Here is a 27,826-nt window from a genome sequence, read left to right as displayed (position 1 = left end):
ATTGACAACTTACTATATTAAATCCAAGATTAGTGACTTTGTGTTCCATCATTTTAAGAGTAGACATGATTAGTGCTTTAATTATTTTCAAGTCATAAATCAAAGTCACTGTTAATGCATTCAAGTTTCAAGTCAAGTCACCTTGGCAACTTAAAGACTTCCTGGAATTTAAGCCAATCTACTAAAGTCAACAACACTGGGTCCTAGTACAAACCATAATACTTTCATCTCTCAATTTTGTCTGTTTTTTAATTTATATCAAATGACAACCAGAATCCAACATCAAAGAAAAGCAGCACTGCTCAAAACATGAACATCTTTGTGCTGCTAACATGAATCATACCCGGTTTATTTACAGGACAGTATAAGATTTTTGATTAAACATTCCTGCTTTGTTCAGATTTAATTTTGACAGTTTAATACAGCATTCATGTCCTGTGATATCAACAATTTGCTGCTGTCGCACCATCAGAGACAGAAAGTAACATTCCTTAGTACAGCATATCTTGTGCATCTGTTAGAGAGAGAGAGATAAAGCTGCACAAGTTTCTTTCATGGATAACAAAACTATTTTTCTATTTTTAGAATCTGCAGCTTCCTAACAATCTGTCTGTGTATAAATTTTAAATTATAATTTCAATGTTAATGATTTATCCAGATGACATCTGTACATTTACATACATTGAACAAGTATAGTATATCTTACAAATGTCAGCTGCCATTTGTAAGATGTACTGCAACATCATGAACTGATTTTATTATATGGAGTGGAAAGGTTAGATATACGTGGTACGATCCAAAAGTTCGGGGAATGCAGTAATCTACGACAACAAAAGCATGTATTTGAAGTTACAGCATATGAAATGGATTCTACCAAACCATTTCTACGTGTTCAGGTTAATTTCACCCATGTCATGTGATTAAACCGCAAGCACTGCTGTTTTTTTCCGGAGATAGTTACCTTTGTCCTGCGACGTAATCAAAGTGGAGTTTCAAGAACAACCTCCAACATTTCGACTTCACCGTGACCTTTCATCGTAGAATCACCATACACTTTTCTTAGCAATTTTGAAATCTCCATAGGTGTTTTACCTAAACGCTGACAAAATTTAATATTGGAGGTTGTTCTTGAAACTCCACTTTGATTACGTTGCAGGACAAAGGTAACTATCTCCGGAAAAAAACAGCAGCGCTCGCGGTTTAATCACATGACATGGGTGAAATTAACCTGAACATGTAGAAATGGTTTGGTAGAATCCATTTCATACACTGTAACTTCAAATACATACTTTTGTTGTCGTAGATTACTGCATTCCCCGAACTTTTGGATCGTACCACGTATAAGTGGCTCTTGTGGTGATGTAATTTTTTTTGAAGATCTGATATTATAAATTCAAATAATGTAAGGGTAAGATAATTCTATAATATATGTATTTGAATAAAAAAAAATATGAACAAACATTAGATTAAAAGAGCTGAAATTTATTTACTCAACAAGCAAATTTCTTGAAATATACCAATTACAATTTTGACGGTAATTATCACATTACTCTTTTGTCCAGATAGAAACTGGAAATTTAAAACTTTTGACAACATAATGGACAGATTTTAAAAATCTAAAGTATTTTCATACAAAGGGGGTTGTTTAACAAGTAATATTGTGTTATTTCTGTGAAAATCTCTCTCAAATTTATTGTTAACTTCTTATAAACAATATGTACAAAAGTATACAAATAGTATTCCATTAATAAATTAGTCACGAATTCTTGTAGTCAATCAAAGCTTAGAGATGATCTAAATAAAGTATTTTTCGAACTTCTGAAGTTACATCTATGACATTTTTATGACTATACGAAATTACACAATAATTTTTAAAATTAGTCAATTAAAACTAATTAGCTGCAATTATATAAATCTACAATTTTAAATACATGATAAAAATCTAATAATTTTTATATACTTACATTTGTATATTATTTACAACAAAAATTATTTTTGTGATTAATGTAAATCACTTGCATTTTATTCAGTTATTATACACAAATATATGTTGGAAAATGCTAAGTGCAGATTAACGAAACGAATGACACTCCAATGACGTAAAAAGAATTGTGACAAATAAGATACCGAGGAGTGTCGTATCAAAATGCTTGGCGGAGAGCATTTGGAAGAATTACTATCATCAAAATACAACTTGTATAAAGTGCATACATATTTAGTTATACATATGTATATATAAAAAAAAATCCATTAGAAAGAATTGTCTATGTTTGTGGAGAAATCTGCAGCTATTGCATAGCTCTTAAAATAGAAGAATCTGTATTAGAGAATACAAAAGATCATCATTGGGCTTCTGTACTCCTTAATGTGACTGTCAAAAAAATGTTAGACAATTACCTGTTGGCCTTTGGCAGCATCGATTGGAATTTAACTTTTGCATCATGAATTTTGAAGATATGGCAATGGTGCAAAAATAGTAAATTACATTTGTAATTTAATTATCTCAAATCACTGTTCAAAGAATGGCAAAATGCTACAATCAGCATTAAAATTGACATAATCTTAAAATTCTATTAAATAGTTTATGCAAAATGATAGAAATTAACAAATAAATTACATTTTTGTGATAACTTTGTTAATCCTTATAATTACGATATTTATAATGTTAAAAGTTTTAAACTTAAGTCTCAGGAAGGTGTGGAAGTGTTTCTTCCTCTATTCTTGGACACCACTTAACAACATATACATTATTATCATCTAATCCGGCCGCTAGCAAGACACCTTGATCGTTCTTGCCATCCAAACCATCTAACCATCTGCAATCTCCCAATGTCATTTGAGAACAATCTGGTGTAGACGGACTGAAAAAAAATAAAAACAGAAATGCAAAAAGATTTTTAATCTTTCTAAACAATAATTTTCTACTTACCGTGAAGGTGGCAGATGCCATAAGGCTACATTTTCCAATGTCATCAAATCAAATACTATAAAGTTAGGCACCCCTTTACTTGGCCAGGGTGTCATAATGGCAGCATATTTTTGTCCAACTCCCAGCAATACTTTTACATTACATTTTAAAGAAACTTCTAAATCCATTTTCTTTAAATTTACATCCCACTTACAAAGGTAAGCACTAGCATTTGCATCTTGTTTCATAAAAAATAGGAAATTTCCATCAAAATGCAAACCTGGTGTGAATAAGTTGGCTTCTTTTCCACAAGTTGGAATTGTATATAATGAAGTAACTGTTAATGTTTTTGGTTGATGTGCCTGTAACATCCAGACCATGATGTTGGCTTTGTCCATGCTGAACAGGTGATAAATTTGTTCATTGTTGATTCCCGTTTGATTGAAAGGTCTTAACAATACCTTCAATACCCAGAGAGAATGACCCTGCAATGTTGTAATCATATTTCCTTGCTGCAAAGACCAAATTTTAATCCTTGTATCTGCTGAGCCACTAACTACTATATTTAGATCTTTACAGTAATCGAAAGTAAAAACTGCTCCCACGTGACGAAAATATTCCATTAGACGTTGTCCTGTTGCAAGATCCCACGATACCAGATGACCCAAATAGGAAGAGACAATGAGAAGCTCCTCATCAAACATGATTGCTGCAACACTGGCATCTGTTCTAAGTGTCAGCAAACATTCATCTTTATGGCAATCCCAAAGCTGAATAGTTTTACTATCTGAAGCTACAATTAAACATAAATTATTGATTATAGTGCTTTTAAATTAAATTATAAAATACTTACCAGTTGCCAGCCTTCCTGCAGAATAATACACGGCTGTCACTCTTCTCAAATGGCGTTCATATATTTTAGAGATAAAACAATTTCCCATCTTCATCTCGGCAATACGATTCATCATTTCTATAAAATAGGATTTCCAATACGAACTGTCTGTGCTGTTGAGATAATTATTGATCACGAGTCCAAGTGATATGCAGGCATGTTGCCAAGTCCTCGTAGAAGAACTTATTAATTGGTTCCACGTTCGACTGACACAGCATGCTTTTAGGAGAGATTTTCCATCTAAATAGCATAAGACATATTCCCTTAGTTCTGGAGGCAGTAGTTTTATAAAATCTCTGTAGCGTAGTTGTTCTATATGGTTGCATAAATGCCATAACTGAGAAGCTCCACTAGTAGAAATTAAACAGTCCAGGGTAAGATTACGCTCTTCATCAGAAAGTTGCTGATATTGTATTTTTAATAAATTTAACCACTCTGAAAAATCTAAAATTATTAAAGTTAGTTTTGAAATTTAGCAAAAGAGAAAAAGAAATATATTTATTGTAATCACTTACTATCCATGCATGAATTTTGAAATAACTCTACAACAAAGAAATGTATTTCTTCGAAAATAGTTGTCGTCGTCTCAACTGATGGAGCCCTTTCCTTTATTCATTGCATAGCTATAAATATAAATATTTAAACATATTAAACATAACAATAAAATAATTAAATTCAAAAACTTTTTACAACTCCAATTAATAATAATATTCTGATCAGTAGTGTGATTAATCCTTTGTATTTTATTCAAAATAGTTATTCAACACTATCTTCACTTATTCAGTTATATGAAATTTAATCACCTTTTAAGTATTGCATATTCCAATTTTAATTTTACAGCATGATAATTTTAGTTTTCCTATAAAATGATTTATATTTTATATTCTTAAGTGTTAAAGAATACATCTTGATTAGTTATCCACACCACACAGTCTAGTTAATTTAACATAATCATTGCATATTTAAACTAATTATCTGTCAATAGTGCTTGAAATATTATATTTCAATAAATGAGTCATGGAAACTAAAAAATTTTCACCTTAATGCAACTCTGGCAATATAAGTTTAATAAACAAGAACATTTTTGACCTAATTTGATAGGTCTTCTTCAGTTGTGGAATACACAACTTCCAGTTTGTATTCAATAACTGAGTAAGACCTATCAAATTAGGTTGAAAATGTTATTTATTAAACTTATATTGATGGAGTTACCTTAAGGTGTGAATTTTTTTAGTTATTGTGACATTTTCTCCATTTCTGCAATTATTTAATTCATATATCTCTTTAAGAATCAGCACACTATTACCTGTTGTCTTTAAGTAACTATAAAAAATAAACCGTGATAAGAAATTCAATCATGATATCTGCATAGTATAATGTAAAAATAATATTCAATATAATAAACCTGTACTTTATAATCATTCACTTTGTTTTCTGTAGAAGTGGAATACCATAAAGTTTTCTGTTATGACTATAAAATGTTGCATTTAAGCACCCTTTTTATGTTGACTAGTGAGATATTGTATAACTAAAACTATCTTGAGGAATACAATCTAAATTTACAACACTGAACTTAAGGGAAACAACTGACATGCCTTATGATTCTGGAGTAGTTGAGTATTTTTGTTGTATGCCTCAATAACAACATTATTTCAGAATACACTGAGTGTTTTTATGTCACATTTAACAACAATTTATTTAAGCTACCATTTAGTAGCACCATACAACAGTATTAATGCACTTACTGAAAACACAGTCAGCTTCTACTAGTACTAATGTCATCTTTTGCAATGTAATCCATATGCAAACAGAAGCCTCTATCATGTCACCAACCTGTTGCTTCAACTTGTAATTCATTATTCAGTAAATCCAACACCATTAACATAGCAGATATCACTGCTACCTCTACTCAATTAGTTTAGTCTGATGAATGAAGCCATTGGTTCACTTAAGTTTTCTAAGAACCAATCAGATCACAAAAAACACAGTCTACTGTATATTTACTGTATATGTGTATACATATATTATATATATACATACACAGACATACAGAAGACCCTATTTATAGTACACAATATATTTATAAATAAATACAACAGTTGGAAAAAATTAAAAAATTTAAAACTAAAGAACATAAAAACACATTCAAATTCAATCTTATTTATGAAAAATTAATCTGTACTTTTAAAATTTATTGTTTTAATAAAATTTTTAAAGCTACATCACATAATTTAATGTATGTATTTTAAAATAAATTAAAAAGCTTTAAGATATTTTCAATTTAGTAAAACAAACATAATGGTCTTCTATTCATTAAAAATGACTAAATAAAAAAAAATCATAGATTGAAAAAATATAATGAACATTCAATAATAAAACAACATATTTTTCATTATTATTATTATTATTATATGGACTACTGAAAATTTAAAGTGTTTCTGCATTGGTGCTGAATGATCACAACAATGACCTTGATCTAATTTTGGAGGCAAACTGTTCCTAACTTTCAACTGTTGAAAGTTAAGAGGAAAAAAAATAATGAAATTAAAAAATTATAGAATGTATAAATGTCCATTTGTGCATAAAGTAAGCCTTGTTTCAAAATTATAAATAGAAGTGGTTAAGAAATGGACTTATGAAACACATTTTAAGCTGTGTTTACAAAAGAGTAAACTGTTTGTCATTTAAGTTTTTTTATAATTGCAGCCCTTACTAAACATTATAATGTAGAAATAAATAATATTTTTCAGTTGGATTATTTTCTAACCACTCTTTGTTTTTAGAAATTGATATATAATAAATTTATCTATTTATGAAAAACTATAAGATTATGCCTCTAAACTTATTCCAATTTGATTTCTTTTAAGTAAAAAAAAAATTCCATATATTTTTAATGTAGAGAAATAGGTTATATGGCTTCAAAATTTCATATTGAAATCGACATTTTCAAACACTAAACTACCTTTATTAAATAAGTATTATCAACAAGAATATAACTAAAATGCTCTAATATAAGAGAAAAGTGTGAATTAAAGTTAATTTAGATATACAGTACATATTAATCTACTAAATTCCTTTTGTTAAATATCTTCATTTAATAAAGTCAACCACTGCCGTATGCCGTTGGGCATTACGTAGCCTGACGGCATACGGCAGTGGTTGACTTTATTATTATAATGTCTTGGGTTCTCATAGAGTTGTTTGTTATTCTTCATTTAGTCTAGAATAAATGCAATATTTTATTTTTATGTATAAACTATTAGCTAGATTATTTCAAATGTATTTATTTTACTATTCAAGGTTTGTGTAAAGATACCCATTTTCTATTTAAATCATGTACTTTTTTCTGAACTTTTGATATAATTCAACACACTGAGATTTAAATAAATATATTTTCAGATTAATGTATATCTAAAACTACAATATAAATTTGTCTCTGCAATTTCAAAAACTTGCAATTTTATAAACTTTTTAAACATTTAAATGCAAATATTAGCTATTTTTCATCATAAAATATTCAATTTTGCTTGACCTAATTACAATATTAAATACATTTAGAAAAAAAAACCCAAATAAAGAAAGCCAGATTTTCAGTTTTGTAAATATTTGACCTGAATTTTTTTCGAGATTTACCTGAAACAATCTGTCCAGAAATTAGTATTTCAATAACAATCATTCTACTTTTTATTCCTTCTTTTATTTTCTACTTGAATTTAGTGGAATTTTTGTACAGGAAATTTTATTTCGACCCATATAATTTTATTTAACAGAATTATAGTTAAAAAAGTTATTAGTTTCAACACTGACACAAAAATACAAATTACGACATACAAAATGAATTACAGACTAAGAAAAATTGATAGAAAGTAAGCTTTAATCTTATAAAATATGCTAGATATTCACAATTCATGTATGTATAGATCAAAAGTTACACCCAAAAAACTGGATGAGATTACTATAAAAATATTCAAAAAAACAAATAGTCCAACAAGTAGAAATTAATTTATTAGAAGAACAGATGTTTTCAACCATGTTTAAGTCATCATCAGATTTATAGAATTATACATAGAACAAAATTTAAATATATGGAACTCGTTAACTCTGTATTGGTGGCTGCATCCATAGGAGACTGGCAAAGAAAAATTAAAATAAAATACAAAGCAAACAAAAAAATCCAGCAGTGAGTTGCTTAACTTCCTTGGCAACATTTAAAACTGCACGTGTGGTGCATCTGTTATGATATTTTATTAAAAATACTTTTTATATAATTAATTATCATAAAATAACAAAATACTTAATTTTAAGGGTGGGGACAAGTTTCATAAAAAACTGTAAATGGTAATAAAGAGTAAAATCATCATTAAGTCCGACCGTACTCGAGATACGACACACGACCCCCTTTATCTCCCTGCCCCTTCGACCTTTAGTCATCAAAATTTAATAGCATCAGTCCCCCAATATATAAACCTCCCTGCAAAATTTCAGAAATTTTTGACAAAAAGCACAGGAGTTATTAAGCTTCAAAAAAGGGTAAACAAAATTGTGTCGTGCACACACAAACATCCATACATACAGAAAAAAAAATCCCAAATATTTTTGCATTTCTCTATGTTTCAAGGTCCCGAGTCCAAGTATGTAAAAAATCTTGGGGGTTATTTTTTGATTGATTGCCATACTTTTCCTCTGTTATATATAACACAGCCAGAAAAGTAACAAGGAGTAAATAGTGTACATAAAAATAAATAAGTAATACAAATACAAAAAAAGAAAGATAAATTTAAAAAAATAAATAAGGAAAATATGACAAAAAACATGAGATTATGAGTTACAAATCATCATAAATAGCTTTCTATGCATGTGATACCAAAGTTGTGTCCTTAAAATTGATGACAATGCCTTTCTTAGTTGCGTTATAAATTTCAAGGTCTTCAAGATATTTGAGTTGTGAAGGAACAGATGCACTATGTATCAGATGCATGTTATCAAAAGCCACTCGGACATCATTGTCGTATGCAAAAGCTGCAAGTGCGGTTGTGTACAAACCCTTTCTAATGGTATATATAGTGTGGTCCAAAAGTTCACAGAGATATATTTTAATGATTCATTGATTCAGTCACCTCACTAGTAATAGTTTAATTATACGTAACAGCATACAACTGTTCCAAAACAGTTGTATGCTGTTACTTATAATTAAATTTAATTTTGGAATAACGAAACTTGTCATTAACCATTTTTAAAATACAGTAATCTTTAAAATATATTTCAGTTATCTGACTTTTCAGCCATCCTGTAAAACTGAGAAATTATTAAAATGTGAACTACAATATGAAAATTTCCTTATATAGTACATTCACAATCATCTGGCCTGATCAGCCATGTCAATTTTTTTATATGAACAAAAAGTATAAAATAATTAAATTTTTCAATTATTTTGTACTTTTTATTACAATACAGTATTATTAAATAATAATAATGTGTAAAAATATACATAAAACACAGTTATTACATGGATAACATATCATGGTATCTTACTGGTTTACTTTTGCTGAAATTTTACATTAAAACATTATCTCATGCACTATAAAAATTACAGCTGTCAAACCACATATGGGATGCACTGACATGCTTGACTACACAGGAAATGACTTATCTTCAATCTCATGTTATCTGCTTTCTCCTTATCTGACTTAGCTGTCCACCACATTAAGCCAGATATTAGTCTACTACGTGTATGTTATAAATAATAGATTTAATCGAAGACAAAATAATTAATTTTTATACACAATTAGAAACTTAAGTAACAGTAAAAATACTTTGTAAAGCTTCGATTTTTTTTAAAAAAATTATAAATTTATTTATTACAACTATAACTATTATAAATTTATAATTAACAAATAAAATAATCAAATTTATAGTAAGTGAATCAAGTTTTTTCTATAAAGTATGTAATAATAATAAAATAATTTTGCTTATTTCAGATCAGTAATTAAAATTATTTTTCATTGCATTTAAGTGATTAAAAAACATGGCTGACGTAAATATCAAGACAGGAAGATAATTTTACCTTAGAGATCACCTTAAAATAGAGATCTCTTGCATTGCAGGGAATCTTAAAAATTTGATGAATGCAAGTCCTTTGTGGTAAATTAAAAATTTTAAATCTGCACCAGCCATTGTATTTTAATTTAATTTCAATAAAAGATTTAATAGATTGTAAAACAGATCACAATACTTACTTCAATTACTTTTCTATTAATAGGTGACTTCCTCATCCAAATGTAATATAAGATCAAGTATAAAGTGAAGTAAGTGAGCGTATAATGATTTTGGAGTTTTGTCATAATCATTACTTTCTATAAGAATAAACTCCAATTCATATTTAACACTGAACAGCTATTATCCATTCAGCAATAAATTTAATAAAAATAAAATATAATTACTTAATGACTTTTGTTTATTTGTCTTCTTTCAAAAGATTTCTGCTGATGCAATCATCATTAGTGCAGAAAATAAGCAATAATATATAATATTTTCACTGAAAGAAAGACAGTTTCTAATAATATTTTGCTTTGTAAGAATTCTTAATTATAACACCAGCACATATCTGAAAGTATGAATAAATTATCCATGTTTTATGAATAAATTCTGCTTATATCTACTGCAATTCATATTGCATATTATAATTTTATATTTATATTGAAGTTTGGAATGTAAATATTCACAGTTACTTTTTAAAATTATATACATATAAAAAATTAACTATATTGGGTGAAGGCTTCAACCTGATAGGTGATAGTATCTTGTAATAGAAGTAAACATTCACATCTTAAAATATGCTCCAGCAACAAATTTTAATGAAACAAAAATATTTTTGACCTAAGTTTATAGGTGTTCATCAGTTGAACATTTGAACATAGAATATTTTTGAATGAAATGAAGATTCGAAATACAAAATAGAACAAATATTTACATACAATGGAAATTAAAAGTAAATGTAATTAACAATAAATAACAAAAGTATGAAAAAAAGAATATTTTTGAATGAAAAGAATCATTTTTTCATACTTTTGTTATTTATTGTTAATTACATTTACTTTTAATTTCCATTGTATGTAAATATTTGTTCTATTTTGTATTTCGATACAAAATAGAACAAATTTCATTTCATTCATTCAAAATTTCAAACTTCATTTCATTCAAAAATATTCTATGTTCAAATGTTCAACTGATGAACACCTATAAACTTAGGTCAAAAATATTTTTGTTTCATTAAAATTTGTTGCTGGAGCATATTTTAAGATGTGAATTTTTATTTCTGGCATTCCCTCCTGTTCCTAAAATAGTTATATTGTATCTTACTAATAGTATTTACTGCTTAAAGAATTGGCACAGGAACTTCTCAGAGAGACCTGGTCAAGGGATGGGAACATAAGCCCAAGTTAAGTGTCCAGAATGGCAAAGGACTTAGTTCTGATGGGCATTCTGTTGTTTAGTTCTTCACTTTCACTGTGCATGCCTGGGTCAGATTGTAAGTCTCTAAGCTAGTATAGACTGAGGTTGCATAATCAGTTGTCCCCAGAACAGTTGGCAATAAAGTACCCACAGGGACCACTACATGTCAGCTGTAAGAAGGAAAAATGGTAAGTATCCAGTTGTCTCTTGCCAAGAGTTGTTTTAAGCAACATAAAGCAGATACTTGCTCAGCAAATAATTAGTCTAATTCACAAACTGTTTTAAGCAACTGTTATGTAAGGCAACAACTGATCTCATTGGCAATGGTTAATGTTGACATCCATCCAGTACCCAGTTGAATTTCTTGGTTAAACTGTCGGTTTGCATATGGTAAACCATTGCCTGGCAGTAAACAGTGCTGAAGATGACAAGCACTTCTGCACTATCTAGTCAAGAAAGGGATGACCTCAATCACTGATTAATTTTTTCAGTGCATCATGCTTAAAGACAGTTTTATAAACCAAAATTTACTGATATCAATTGCTGTATGAACTGTTGCCTGCGTGATGGCAGAGTGACTCAAGTAATCAATGACAATAATTGTCCATTTTTTTCCTGAACACAATGTCACAAATTAGTTCAAATGACTGATATGAACAGTGTTGAAGAATTGGTACAATTCTCCAACCAGTGCTTGTAAGGATGTAGGTTTTCAGCATTGATACTACCAACAGCCTTGTATATATCATCAATGTGACCCTCTGCAATAATGGTTATGACTGATTTTTTCATACATTCAGTTATAACTTAGAAGGACAGTGAGCATCAAGGTACTGTGATATGTCTTCAAAATGGATCAACACAGAGATTATGGAATATTGAGGCACCAAGGCAGCCTTTTTGAGTCATAGCTCAGTGCAGTATTTGACTGAAGGCCCAGTAATGCTGCAATAATACTGGCAATTACATTCTGGTGTGGTTGTTCAGAAGGAGATATTTGTGGGTCCGCGAGTAACGGTTACAAATAACAACGTAGAGATAAAAATTCACACGACGAATATTCCTTTTTATTTCCTCTGAACGCGGTTCTTTTAATACATGGATCCCAACTCGACAGAATTTCACTTCTATATCTTTACAGGGGAGTGAGTCGCCTCCTATTATTTTTACAGGTGGATTCCACACGCATGTGTAACAAAGAACAAACGAATAACCTTAATGACTAAACTTACATCTAACTTAAAATAATAAGGAAAAAAAAAGGGATAGACTTGAGAAAGCAAGGGAACGATAGGAAAGAAAGTAGTAAGTACCCGGGTCCAAGTTGTCTGATCGATGTCCCTAATGATTCTCGTCCTCACAATCGTGATTCTTTCTCTTTCTCTAATAAACAAGCTATGTTCTATGTCTGGATTATCTCTCTCTCTTAGTGTCCTATGGATCCTCGTATCTCTTTCTCTCCCTGGTCTTCTCAGGTTCTCTGTCTCGTTGACTGCAGTCTCCTCTCTTTCACCCTCTTTCAAGTCTGGAGCGCTGCGTCCGACGTCTGTCTTCCTCGAGGTCCAACCCAAAAAAGTGACTACTCTCCACTCTTACGCTGCTTTGGGCTCATACTTCCTTTGTCTATTTCCCCAAATTCCTGGAAGTCTTAAACTCCTCCCTCTTTGTTTAACTCACGATTCTAGAAAAGGGTAATCCTTTCCCTCAAGCAGTGATAGTTTACATATGAATTGCTTTGAGACAAAGGAAAGGAATAAGAAGGTAGAAACGAAGGAAGAAGAAAATATATATACAGTATATATATAGAACTTACGAACTATAAAAAAAACAAAAAAAACAACCACAATATGGCTGACAGCCACACTGGATTGCTTCATTGACTCATTGATATTGCCTCCAATTCACAGAGATTGTATTGTTGTAATCTCCTTAGTAGCCAAAATGTCTTTGATCAAGCTCCAGGAAAAAGGGTCAGCATCTAAATGCTTTCAACCAGACCTGTATTTAATGCTTATATCATACTCATATACAGATGCAGTAGGGCCCATTGGGTGAGCCAGACAGACAGACTACATAAATTACAAGATAGCACAACAAATGATGATTGATAACTATTTTGAATGGATGCCATACAATAAGGCCACAATTTTTTAATAGCCAATACAATGTCAAGGTATCCCTTTTCTATCACCAAATACTGTCTTTTCTGCATTGGTAAATGTTTGGCTTGGTGAGGAGATGACATGATGATCAGCTTAACTCTGAACGAGTACAGTTCTGAATCACAGCAAAGCATCCACATGTCCTTGGTAGGCTGTCAAGAGGGGGAAGCTGGGGATTTTTTCCCCAGGCTGAGAGAAAATTTATTGAACCATTATGGTTCCTATCCTTATAAATTAATGTTATTCTTACTAACAAAATAAAAGCTTTAAGACTGCTTTTTATTCATAAAGAAACAGTCTATATATTTTATTTGATTAAAAAACAATAATTTATTTAGCGTATGGCTTATACATGACACGAACAAAGCGTAACAAAATGGAGTAATACAAAACCATAAGTGAAATAAAAGAACAAGAAGCAGTAAGTCTATAAGCAATTAAACTATTGTAAAACTTAATTATTGAATAAACTTTGAATTATTTAAATGAAATTAAACTAATGTAAAACTGTACAAAAGTGTGACTGCACATGTACACAAAGATATAGAGAGCATTCAGAGTTGTAGATCTAACTCGCTTATCCACTTCAAGGCCTCTGAAGTGGACATTAATATGTCGCTCCAGTCTCCCAGGTATGCCCGGAGGCTACATTCGCGTGCAATGTGCTCAACATTCTGACGTGGAGCACCACAGTCACACCCCGGGCTCGGAACCTTCTTCCATTTGAACAGAGTCCCTACACCTGCCATGGCCCGTCCTGACACGGTTTAGCGCGGACCATGTTTTGCGAGGTAAGTCGAAACCTTGGACTTTTCCCCTATGACAGAACAGGCCATGCAAGTGGGACCCCATTCCTGTTTCCCAGCGGTTTTTCCACAATGTCATATAGTCATCATCAGTTATAGCCATGTCTTGAGCTGCCCGGAGGGTTGGATTCCGAGATTTCAAGCGATTAATGCTCAAGGATGGAATGTCTTGGTGAATTTGGAGTTGAGGATTTTTGCTTATCTTTAGGGACTCGCGAGCAAGGGCCCTAGATCGACGCAGGTCAGGTGGCATGACTCCTGCCAACAATGGTAGCCAAAGTACTGGTGTAGATCGTATGGTAGCAGAAATCAGGCGCATTGTAACATTAAGCTGTGTATCTACCAATCTTGTATGGGAGCTATTCATCCAGACAGGGGCACAATACTCAGCACACGAATAAACCAGTCCTAAAGCTGAGCAGCGCAGCGTGCTAGCAGTTGATCCCCACGTGGTGCCACAAAGCTTCTGTATTATATTGTTCCTGCTCTTAAGCTTGCCAGCGACATTTTGTAGATGCGTCTTGAAAGACAGAGTGCGATCAAGGGTGATTCCCAGGTATTTGGGGTACATATTATGTCTAAGAGGTTGATTACAGAAAGAGACATTCAGCCTTGTATTTGCCAGTTGATTATTCAGGTGGAAACAGGACACTTCTGTTTTGGTGGCACTTGGAGACAATCGCCATTTTTTGAAGTAGTGCCCCAAGCTCTCCAGGTCATGTTCCAAAGTTTCCTCAATTTGCTCTAATTGACTGTGTTGTGCAGCTATTGTGATATCATCTGCATAGCAGAACTTTCTTGATGCAGTAATTGGAAGATCAGAAATGTACAAGTTAAATAGCAAAGGTGAGAGCACTGATCCTTGAGGGAGTCCATTGTGTATCTTCCTATCGGCGCTCATTCCATCCCCTAGAAAGACTTGAAATTTCCTATCGCAGAGCATGCTGTTGATGGTATGGGCTGTTGCTCTGCATGGTATAATCTGTAGAAACTTGTACACCACACCCTCTCTCCAGACGGTGTCAAATGCCGCAGTAAGATCAATAAACACAGCACCAGTCTTCAAGCGCTTTTGGAAGCCTGCCTCTATATGAGTTGTAAGAGAAAGTACTTGATCGCAACAGCTCCTGTTAGGTCTAAAACCCGCCTGATCCATTGGTACATGTTCCAGAATAGTGTTGCTGATTCTATTGTAGATGAGCCTCTCAAAGAGCTTGTAGCAACAGCTGAGAAGTGCTATGGGTCGGTAGCTTTCTGGTTTTTCGCATGATTTTCCAGGCTTTAAAATGGCTATTATTTTAGATTTCTTAAATTCTTGTGGAAGTATACCATTCCGGAGTATGTCTGTGAAAAATAGTGCTAGCCATGCTCTTGTGTTCTTGCCAGTATGTATTAAGAACTCAGGATGTATTCCGTCAAAGCCAGGGGCCTTACTAGGTTTTAGTTTCTTCAGAGCCGTATCTATCTCTTCAACTGAGAAAGGTCGGGCGTAGCTTGATACAGATGCTGCCTTTCTTTTCAGAGCTCTAAGTTGACGTTTCACAAATTTAGTGTGGTTTTTATCAGGATGTACTCGAGATTTTAAGATAATATGGTTGGCTATTTGGTCAGGTATGACTTTGGGCTGTTCTTTAGTTACAGCTGTACTCCCTCCTAGCTTTCTAAGAAGGCTCCAAGCTGCTCGGCTGGAATGAGTGAAGTTTAGATTTTCAACAGGTTGATCCATTTTTGTCTGCGGATGGTATCGAGACTGGACAAGAGTGCAGTAGCAATTTCTGGGTCGTTGTTCTCCCGAAACTCATTGAAGAGTATTTCACTCTCTTCTGTCCATCCAGGAATGTATTCCCTTCGAAATCCCCTTGGTATACTACACTTCGCAGCACACAGTACTGCTCCAATGAAACGTTTGTAGCCATTGCTTTTTGGTGGGATCCAACGTATGCACCTCTCTAGCTTAGTGGAGAACAGCTCCCAGTTAGCTTTTAAAAAGTTCCATCTCGGGTGAGGGGTAGATTTTATCAAAGGGATAGTGATGCCGATTTCAAGCAATACTGGCCTATGTTGGCTGTGTGGGAAGCCCTCAAGTACCCTCCTCATGATGGGCAGAGGGTGGCCTCTATCATCACAGCTCACAAAGCACAGATCTGGATTATAATCTCTTCTCCAGGCTGCTGATCGAAATGTACCTTTGTCCTTGGCATCAAATATCAATACTAGATTGTTTATTTCCGCCCATTCAGTGAGTCTCAAGCCACACTCATCGCTAGTAGCATAGTTCCACTCTTCACTGTGGCTGTTAAAGTCCCCTACATAGATGGAAGGATGCACAGTGGAGGGTAGAACAATTTCCGGCCAGGGGAGACCAGGAGGCTTGTAGACATTTGTAATTGACACATTGTTCACTTTCGTTACGACCATGTGGATGTTTTCTTTTATGCCCTGTGATAGTAAGTTAACGTTTTTGATGGTATTGCGTACATATGTTGCAACACCATAAGAACTGTCATATGTTACTGCCTATTGCAGTGAATCCCGGGATGTGGCATCTTTTCCGGAACTGGTCTTCATTTGAGACATGTGTCTCTTGGACGGCAACCACATCAACATCGTTGTCCAACAGCAATTTTGACAAGTATTCACATTTTGCTTTGCTCATACCCTCTATGTTAAGCTGGCAGATCTGCATGGTGGTTCTGAGTACACGGGAGTGTGACCCTGAGCTCTTAAAAGAGCTGTTTTTGAAAGTTTGCGGTGTCATGTATGAGTAGCCAGGAGATCTTTTCAGATAGACTGGCTGCCAAAAGATTGCTGCTGGTTTAGCACCACCCAGGGGTCACGTGTAGGGCACTTAATGGTTAAACCTACGGACGTGAGCAACACCAACCCAAAACAATAATAATAATAATAAATAAAGTTATTACCTGAATTGATAACAACCTGCTTGATTTGAAAGCTGAAAATTCTTTGACTTTCAAATCAAGATCTTTTGTATAAGCCTGAAGTTAGCCCCTAAACAATGTCAAAAATATTTCCATTTCAGACATTAAATGTTTTACTGCTGAAGAAGAGTGGAAGGTTGTCATCAATTCAGGTAATTGAAATAATAATTTAATTTGACTTTCAAAAAGAAGCTAGCAGGGGCTCTTGCTTAATCTTATGTTCAAGTGCTGAGAAAGTTAAAGGAACAATGAAGGAAGTCCTATAATTTTCAATTATACTATAATAAAAAATTTAAATACAAACAAAAGCTTAAAAGGATCAAGCACAAACTGGAATAAATACAAAACCTTTACATTCCAGAAAACTTTGGTGGACTAACAACCATCATCATCAGCATTTTCACTATTTTAAGAAATATATTGCTGGAATTTAAAGATTGCGTATTTCTTCTTTTTCTTCTGAAACAGTGTTATTTAATTCTAGTGTTGAAAAAATAATGCACCTTGTGTTTGTGAATTAACAAAATTGTGTATTTCTTTGTCAAACTTAAAAGGAGTAATTTTGTTGAATTATGATACATTTCTCTATTTAAAAAATATATAAAACTAATATCAGCAATATTCACTGGATACAATCTCTTATTTTTGTAAGTACCAAAAAGGGGTGTAGGCAAATAAATTTGTTATGTCCTTCCAATCTGATGTTCACCAGAGTTCAAAAACCTGTGAATAAAGATCTGTGAATTAAAATTGTCTTCTGAGTGGTTCTTGACCTCTGGTGCATGTCGGATTCGAAGGACATAACAAATTTGCCTACACCCCTTTTTGGTACTTACAAAAATAATATACATATAAGTTTAAAAGAAAAACACTAAGCTACTAGCTCAAAGTAAAAATTGTATATGGTGTCATACTTACAATAATGTAGTAGTTAGTTTTTAATAATATTATTATAAAAAAGGCAAAAGGTGTAACTTTGAGAATAGAGACGATTTAAAACAAAAAATGTAAATGCCAATAACAAATAAACTTTTTGTTAAGTCTGGCCCCACTCAACATATGACACATGATCACCCCTATCTCCTCACACCCTTGACCTTTAATTACCAAAATTTAATAGCATTAATGCTTCATATATAGAAACATTTGCCAAATTTCAAAATTTTTGGTTTATCCAGTACTGAGATGTAATGCAAAATAAATGCTAACACATGCACATCACTACAAAATTTTTAAATGGTTTTTTATATTTTTGGGCTGGAGTTTCAATATGTTGAGAAATGCAAAAAAAAAACTAGGGAGGTCAAAATTTCTGGTCAAAAAAAGTCTGAATATTTCCGTTTTGGTTACGAGAACAATAGCAGCATAACTTACGGCTCTATTCTTACCATCATTGCTATGAACAGTGCAGTGATTAGTCCAATAAGTTATCCCAGTGGCTAGTATACCATCTTCATTGCTATGAGTGATAGTAGTATATGCAGAGTCCCAGGAAATTTCTTATTTGCAGCAAGTTCAATGGCCTAGGAGTGCCCTGCTGGTAGTTTGCTAGAATTGAGTCAGATTTCAGGATCCAAAATGGCACTTTTATGGATTTAGTTGCAAATACCCAGAAGTTTGTTTGGGTATTTACATAATCGCTCATCTGTGTTGCCTCTGTCGTGCTTATCAAGTTTTAACTTGTTTAGATGGACATTACAAATATTTGCATATTTAATAAATAAGTTTAGTTACAGCTATTTTTAAAAATTCTGTTATCTTTTAAGAAAAATAAAAAAAAAACATTAAAATGGAAGAAGGTGCATTTTCAACATCTCATGCTCTATTATTTCTGAAAAAGAAAAATGCGACAAAAAAATTCAAAAGAAGATATGTGTTGTATATGGGGAGGATGCAGTTACTGATCAAACATGCCAGAAATGGTTTTCAAAATTTAAGACGAGATTTTTCTCTCGAAGATGCACCTCGATCAAGACAGTCTTTGACCACAGAAGATGAGTCCATAATAGCTTTAATTTAAAATGATTGGGGTAGAATAACACAAGAGATAGCAGACACCTTAAAAATATCCCAAATATCTGTTGCCAGACATTTGGCCAACCTTGGATGCACTTCCTGTTATGACGTTTGGGTTCCCCATCAGTTAAGTGAACGAAACTTTATTGGGCATGTTTTCGTTTGTGATTCACTTTTAAAATGCAATGAAGACGATCCATTTTTTAAAGCAATTAATAACAGGCAATGAAAAATGAATCATTTATAACAATATTCAACACAACAGACCTTGGAGTAAGCCAGGTGATATGCCAGTGCAGCAACCTAAAGCTGGTTTGCATCCCAGAAAAGTAATGATTTCAGTTTGGTGGGATTGGAAAGGGGTTCTTTATTACGAGCTTTTACCCAACAGTCAAACAATTAATCCCAATAAATATTGTCTCCAACTGGATGAACTGAAGGCTGCAATGTATCAAAAATGTCCAGAACTTGCAAATTGATGGGGAGTGGTATTTCATCATGATAATGCAAGGCAGCACATATCATTAAACATGTGCTAAAAACTTCTAGACTAACTGGGATGTTTCGAGCACAGACTATCCCTCAGACTATCATCTTTTGTTCCCTCAGACTATCATCTTTTTCATTTGTTGCAGAATAATTTAAATGGCATATAATTTCAATCTTTAGAAGATATCAAAAATCACATTGATAATTTCTTCAATCTGAAACCCACCCAATTCTAAACAGATGGAATTATGAAACTACCTGTCAGATTGCATAAGGTTATCGAACAGAAGGGTGAATACATTGTGGATTAAAGGTTTTTATTTATTCCAAAACAGTATATTTTATTTATTTCTTTCTAAAAACCAAACAAACTTTCGGTTCAACCCAACATTTATTTTGTGCGCCATTTTTGAATGTTTATCCTGATGATGACCATTAAAAACAGTAGAAAACATTTGTTTTTTTCATTAAAATCTCGTTCTTTGCTGGTTTATTGTAATATTAGTGTTACTTATATTCTGCCAAAAGCATAAAAATAAATAAAGTATTTTAATCTAATATGTAATAATATAACAGGTAAAAACATTGTGAAAATAATTTTAATAATTAATTTATTTAACTTCTAAAATTATCAGTTAGTTTCTAGCAAATTTTGTTACAAAACTGAACTAATCATATTTTGATCATTTTATGAAAAATTTATTACTGGAATTAAATTGCTTGGTGATATGCAGTTGAATATAAAATTGCAGTTTTTTTTAATAGAAATGTCAATTCATATTATTTGACACCTTTAATTGATCTGAAATAGTAAAAATAAATGAGAGATGATGTGAATGGACTTGTCAATAGAATATTTGAAATCAATTAATTTATAGATCTATTGAAATCATTTAAAGTTAAAATATTATGGGTTTCAGAAATATTTTAAATGACTTTATAAATTCTATGTTTGACATCTTTAAGTACTGTATTAATTAGAACCAACAAAAATAACACGAATTCAATTAAAATTGTCATAATTCAATTTTAAAACAGTCAATCATTTAACGTATGATGTGGCAATAGCTTTGGTCGTACATCCAAAGGTTGCCACCAGGTGGAACACGGAACTCAACAAACTGGCAACCTGACCTTCGACCTTTTTTTGGCTTGTGACCTCACTTTGGATTTGGACCTCACTGTGTACACACGTTTTCCATTCTATGTCCAACTTGTACAATCGCGCCATATATCGTATATGTAATAAATTTAAGTTTTTCGTACGTAGCCTTGTTTTGTATATCGTAAATAATTAAGTACATATGGTAATACTGTAATTCTAAATAACTTTATTGTTTTACACTTTTATCTAAAATAAAGTTATATTTTGAGTTGAAAATTTTATCTTAAAATATACAAATATGAAAGTAATTATCAATCAAAAGCTCATTTCCTTTGCATAAATATTAATTCTTACAAAAATCACATATTTTTTAGAAATTCAATAAATTAACATTTCAAATTATTAATTCAGAATGGATTTATCTATCTAAATTACAAATTCCAAAACTCATTTACTCTTACTAAAACTCAAAATCATGCTTTAATGAGCACTGATGTCAATTTAATCATTTTTTAGAATTATCTCCCATTTCCCTGTTCTGAAATTGTGCTTCTTAAAACATGTTTTGATTAACAAAAGGAGGAACAAATAACTGCTAACTTTTTGGAAACCAAACACAATAAATGTTATGGTTTCTCAATCAAAGTACCAAATTTCAGATACTGTAAAATGATAATATAAAATATGTTCTATAATAATTGTCTAAGCTGAAACAGAGATAAACAAACTGAACACCATAAATACTTTCCCAACAAACAATTTATCAAGAAATATGAACATTTTCAGCTTATTTAAGAAGCCTGTTTCAGATCTAGCTGGTGAATTTGAAATTTTCTGAGATTCCGAAATGGAATGATCTAAGCATTCTACGATGTACTACATATTTTGAATAAAATTAGTATTCAGTTTAACGAATATCTTATTTTAAAAATTAAATATGAATAATAATACAATATATCAAAAATATTATACAAGATTATACAAGAAACAGGATAATTATAAATTATACACAGGCTAATGACTGTGGCTTCATTGCATATAAAGTAAATTTTGGTATTTTTTTTAGTGCAGTATATTATCATCTTGAAAATTATAATAATATCCTTTGTTTTCCTCAGTACTTTGAAAATTCTACACTGTGCTCTTGCTACTAAAAAAGATCTCTGAATGCATTACTTGGAATATGAACAAGAAAAACAAGTGTACTGAATGGATAACTACTCATAGTAGAAACTTTTGGTTTTTTAAATTAAACTGCGTATATATTTAATATATACAATACTCAAATGAGTATATCTTACATACAATTACCTATGCAGTATATTATTGTATGCAGTAGTGGCTTTTTCATACAATAAATTTATTCTCAAATTTCTTTTTTATGAAGTTTAATATCATAAATTTTTTAATCTTCTGTGCTACCTCATAGTGACTTATTACAGAAGTTAGATGATATTTATCCTGATCAGAATCTATCCTGACAGGATTTATTCTATTATAAATGAAGTCAGGACCCTCAAGAGGGGAGAAGTTGGGAATTTTCTCCAGATCCAGAAAATACTTAACAGCCTGTAGTGATTTATACCCCTATAAATTAATCTTGTTTTTACTAAAAAAAAATTTAAGACTGGTTTTTATTAATAAAGAAACATTTTAAATAATTTATTTGTTCAAACAAAAAAAAAAGAAAGGCAAAAGGGACAGAGTGCACCAGCTTTATCTTGGGCCTATACAAACTCTCAGCAACCCTGAATGGAGTCAATGCAATGCTGTCTTACTACTATGTTATGCAGGAAAGACTGCCTTTTTTCTGCAAACAATTATTTTAAAAGAAATATGAAGAGCTTCCATTTAATCTGAATATGGCAGATTATGATCCAATCAATTCTGATTTGTAGCCAAGACCTTCCTTTCATAGAAATATCTATTTACTTATATTTTATTTGAAATAAATTCAATATAAATCCATAAACATGATATTTATGTTTAAGACTAATTTTTTTTTTATGAGTCAATTTTTGTATATCAGGAATCCCATTGAAATATTTACATATAACAGTACTGTGTCTTTCGTTTATGTTAATTTGAAATAAGCTACCATTTCCAGCTATCTAATCCCAAATATAAATAAATACTGTATACATTATAAACATTGTATAGAGCTAGAGTAAGCAATAGGCATTTTTAAGTTCACTTTTCATATTATTCACCTCAATATGTAACTGATGACGGGCAATTACTATCAACTGTTATTTCCTGATAATTAAGTAGTTTAAATTACTGGCATTTCTTGCTTCACTTATACTCTAGCTGTTATCAAAAGTGGTAACAGGCAAACAATACTAAATAAATTATACAGAATTTAACATCATATATAATTTAATCTGTAAAATCCTGTAAAAAAATTTAGCATTTATGATACACACATTTACTAAGATTTTTTATCAATAAGTCAAAAACTTAACTGTTTCCAAAGTAAATAAAATCCAACAAAGACCTAGAATTTTCAAGAGAGCTTATGACTCTTCAAGATGATGCCAAGCATATATGAAAATGGGAAGAGGATGTGTAAAACACCTTTTGTACATATTAAGTTAAAGATTTGGAAAAATTATCCTCTTTTCATGTTACATGTAGAGGCAAATAACTGTCACGATACTAACAAAAAAATTGTTAATATCCTAGAAACAGTTGAGATTTTGGTGGTTTACTAAGGTGATTTTTATTTGCTTTGATTAGGTTACTTTTACTTTTCCTACATATGAACTGTAACTAATAGTGATGGTTGGTAATAGTCATTCGTCACAACCTTATTATCTTTGTGTCATGCTTAAGTTTTAATTTTTTATTGTGCATCCAACCCTTGTCCCTTACATCATCAGACAGTGTAAACTTATTTTCAACACATTAAATTAATATTAATCACCCATACCAAGCTTGGAAAACAAGGAAAATTAAAATAATAAATGGAAAGTGTTCATGTAGGCAGTCTTACTAATATAGGGCCTACACAGGTTGTCTAAAAAGAAACCAAACTTTTTCTCTAGAAATGTAACTAGATGGCACAACTAGTATTAACAGTCAAATTCAAAATTTTGAATGCTATATTATCAATCATGTGCAATAGCATTTAAATCAGTTCATAACAATCTTTTGTGTGGCATGAAACATAAGGGTTATTTTGTTATCCTCATTAGAAAATTGCAATGGAGCAATGTGCCAACATTAATTTCTGCATAAAACTAAGGAAAATTTTTACCAAAACGTTTAAATTACTGAAACAAGTATATGGGAGATGATTGACCAAGTCAAACACAAGTTTATGACTGGTTCAGTTGATTCAAAGATGGCTGGGAGTCAATTGAAAACAATCCAAAAAACGTCAACTACAAACAGTAACATTGATAAAATGAGTCAAATATTAAGAAAGAATCCAAATGTAACTTGTAGAATGTTGTCAGAGAAGTTGGGAGTGTCAAAGGACTCTGTCCACATAATTTTACATAATTATTTGAACAAATGTAAAGTCTGTTCAACTTTGTTCTGCACTCACTCACACAGAACAAAAACAGGTATAAATCATCAAAACGATTCATTGCAATCCAAATTTTCTCAATAATAGTGTCACAGGTGATGAGACATTGTGCTACAAATATGACCCAATGACAAAACGGCAAAGTTCCACATGGAAGTCATCAGATGAGCCCACACTGAAAAAACTTTGTTTCCAAAAATCACAGATCAAGACTATGCTTGTCTGCTTTTATGATTCCAAGGGTATCATGCACAAAGAATTTGTCCCAAATGGCCAGAATGTTAACAGAGATTATTATTTGGGTATTTTGGAATATCTTTGAAACTGAATTTTACATGTATGGCTAGTGTGTCAAGGAAGCTGGACACTACTGCAAGACAACACATCCTCGCACAAGAGTACAGCCATTCATCAATTTTTGGCTGGAAAAGGTATTGTAATGTAGAGTAATTGTAGAGTAATTGTAATGTATTGCATATTGTAACACTAGAGCATCCACCCTATTCTCCCAATCTGGCTCCCTGTGACTATTTTCTGTTCCAAAATTTAAAATTCCAATGAAAGGGACTCATTAGAAGGGCATTTCCAAGATTGAGGCTACTGTGACTGCAGTACTGAACCAGATGCCAAAACAGCTGAAAAAGTCCTTTGAAATGCTCATTACTCATTATGAATGCTGTATTGCTGCAAAGGGATCTTATTTTCAATAAATAAACATTTATAAAAATATTTCTTGTAGTTTTTCTTCCTATAGCAAACACTCAGTTTCTTTTTAGACAACCTGAGTATATACAAGCTGATAGAATTTTTTCAGCATGCTCCTCATTTATAAATATAACCTCCAATGATTTATTCCTGATTATAGGATTGGTCTTACCTTAATCTTTTGCCATCAAGTATTAGACTTACAATTTTCTTAACTGGTGCCTAGTCAGATCTTCATTGAATATGCCCAAACCAATGCAACTGCTTCTCTTCTTCTGTATCTTGTTTTGGATTGAGGTCACTTTCAGACTTCCTCTAATATGAATATTTCTTATTTTATCTTTCCTTGTGAGTCTGCACACAAGGAAATTTCCATTACCATCATTTTTTTCCTACTGTATTATAATATTTTATACTAATATCATTAATAATACAAGTTATAAAGTTTGCATAAGATATGACACATTATTCATCCATTAGTTGATAATCTATTAATCATTTATTATGTTTGATCTTATTAAAGATGTCTTCTGCACCATATCACTATGATAGAAGATACACTATGTTGTTATATCTCAATACTATGTAGGCCCTATATATTTTTTAAATATTTCTTGCATTAATTTAAATATCGGAGATAGAATGAATAGTAATAATTAAACAATTTAAATAAAACTAATGGCTTCTTAGGAGGATAATTTCAGTAGTGAACAATATTTCATCTTTTCATATTCACTACAAACTATTAAAAACAAATTAAATAGTTTAATGCAGCCATACATTATTTACTAGATTATTACAAAGGCATAAATAGAATCAGAGAATAATGAGTATTAACAACAAAGGAATTGTTACGAACAATCCGACACGATTTTAAATAGAGAAATAAGGGAATATTTATCAAACTATTTAGCCGTTTACTTACAATAGTCCTAACAGTACATTACGCCCAATTATCCACTTTTAAGCACAACAATATAATACGTAACTCATTAAGTAAAAGAATATGTAAATAATCTAAATCTTAAAACACGCATTTAAAAAAGAAACTTCAATTAAAATGATAAAAACTCTACTGCAAGTAATGCATCTGTGCCATACACATCTGCATTAATTTGCAATGGAAATTAATATTTTGCTGTTAACAAAAATGCAAAATCAAGGTTAACTTCCAATATTTTCAATACAAAACTAAATTAGCTGATATCCCATTAATTTCAAATTTAAAAAATAATTATTATTATTATTTTATTGGAAAGTTTATAAATTTTATATACGTATACATATACATTAAATGGAACTTTTAAAATATAATTTAATCAATCTTAAAACATTGAAGAATGTTTTGATCCTATGCAAAAAACCGAGGAGCATTTCGTCAATTTTACATCGAGAAAAAATGATGTTTATATGAACTTATGCAATTTTCTTTATATTTTAAAGAATTATAAAGCACTTTATTGCAATCAATATCGTTTTTACACCTACCAAAGCTTCCTCCCTCGTCGTAAACAAGAAAATAAATTCAAAACAGAAAACAAACGTCAAACCTCCTTCTCACTAATCCTTTAACCTAGGCCATCTGGCGGAAATAAACAAACATTTTCCCTGCAGGGAAAAAAAATAATAAATAAAAAAAAGAGAGAGCGAGCGAGAGAGAAACTAACCTTGTCGATTTTTGACAAGCTTATTGATTTTGCTAGGTTTTTAAAAGAAATTTTCGAATATATTCGAATATTAATTCCTCTTTAAACATCAAATTACCTTTAAAAATAATTCTAATATTTTTCTGATTAAAATGTATGCGGTAATACCCCGCTCTTACGACGTAATTGGATCGTGAGAAAATGTCGTTAAGCGAGCGCATCACCTATAAGTGTAATGTCTCGAACCGAAGTTTCGTTCTCAGAAATGTCTCTTGGATTTTATGGCAATAGTCTATAAAAAAACAAAAAAACATTGAATTTCTTGCAATCATAAAAAATTATGCGTAAATGTCGTAAAAGCGGGAGTATATTCTATATAATAAATCTAAACGCTTTCGCTTTCTTGTTTAAATTCGTCATTAAAGTTTTCGGTTTTACTTACGATGATAATTAGAAGCATTAATGTTCATTTATAAAATAGTTTAAATTTGATTGTACAACTACAGTTATATGTAAAAGTAATTTTGCTTTTAGAAATATGTTCTTTCTGGTTTTAATTTTATAATTTTATAATTTTATAAATTTAAAGTTACTAATTTAAGTGTTTCTATTGAAGGAATTTAATGTAAAAGTTTAAAAATTAATTAAGTCATATTTTCAACTAAATATTTCATAATTTTCCCGGCGAAAAATATTTATGTTTAAGGAAAACTAAGGCATAATAGTACATAGTTAAAATTGTATGTGGCGCCATCTGTTATGAGATTAATAATAAAAAAAGTTATTTTTTACTGAAATTATCATAGAAAGGCAAAAAGACGGAAGGAATAAATTTTATAAAAATTGTAAATGTTAACGAGTGAAATCTTCATTAAGTCCGATTCCACTCGAGATATGAAACGTGACCCCCCCCCTCTCTATTTCCCAGCTCGTTTATAAAGGGTATTGACTATTAAATTTTGCTGGTTAAAAGTCGAGAGGGTGGGGAAATAAGAGGGGTGACAGCAGGGCCGGTTCTAGGGTTTTGAGCGCCCCGGGCAAAACAAAATTTGGCGCCCTTTCATACAAGAATATACAAATTTACTGCAAATAAAAAAAATAGTAAAAAAAGGCAAAAAATCAAAATTACACAATAAAGAACTGTGTAAAAAATGTGTATGTAACGTAAAAA

At 31.4% G+C, this 27,826-nt stretch overlaps 1 protein-coding gene and 1 long non-coding RNA gene across 6 annotated transcripts in view; both read right to left on the bottom strand.

Annotated features, from left to right (window-relative positions):
• LOC136976413 (uncharacterized) overlaps positions 1-27,826 on the bottom strand; it is a 198,639-nt gene that overhangs the window by 167,121 nt on the left and 3,692 nt on the right. The gene's annotated exons all lie outside the window — the stretch shown is intronic.
• LOC136976390 (F-box/WD repeat-containing protein 2-like) lies at positions 1,462-26,934 on the bottom strand. Of its 4 annotated transcripts, none has more exons than XM_067271642.1 (8): positions 26,774-26,932; positions 26,498-26,617; positions 10,241-10,404; positions 10,037-10,153; positions 4,316-4,423; positions 3,762-4,244; positions 2,930-3,701; positions 1,462-2,861 (listed from the first exon to the last, which is right to left on the bottom strand). In XM_067271642.1, exons 5-8 carry the CDS (start codon positions 4,320-4,322, stop codon positions 2,681-2,683), a joined length of 1,443 nt encoding a protein of 480 aa, XP_067127743.1. In that variant the 5' UTR covers positions 4,323-4,423; positions 10,037-10,153; positions 10,241-10,404; positions 26,498-26,617; positions 26,774-26,932; the 3' UTR covers positions 1,462-2,680. The 4 variants fall into 4 exon arrangements, with proteins under 4 accessions (XP_067127743.1, XP_067127744.1, XP_067127745.1 ...); XM_067271645.1 differs by having other exon boundaries at positions 2,708-2,847; positions 26,774-26,934; XM_067271643.1 differs by lacking the exon at positions 26,498-26,617 and having other exon boundaries at positions 26,677-26,932.

The sequence above is a fragment of the Centruroides vittatus genome, unplaced genomic scaffold, assembly GCF_030686945.1.
Source record: "Centruroides vittatus isolate TY-2023 unplaced genomic scaffold, ASM3068694v2 contig_400, whole genome shotgun sequence".
Taxonomy (NCBI): Eukaryota; Metazoa; Arthropoda; class Arachnida; order Scorpiones; family Buthidae; genus Centruroides; species Centruroides vittatus.
Note: the sequence above shows the minus strand (reverse complement) of the source record. Positions and strands in the feature narration are given on the sequence as shown.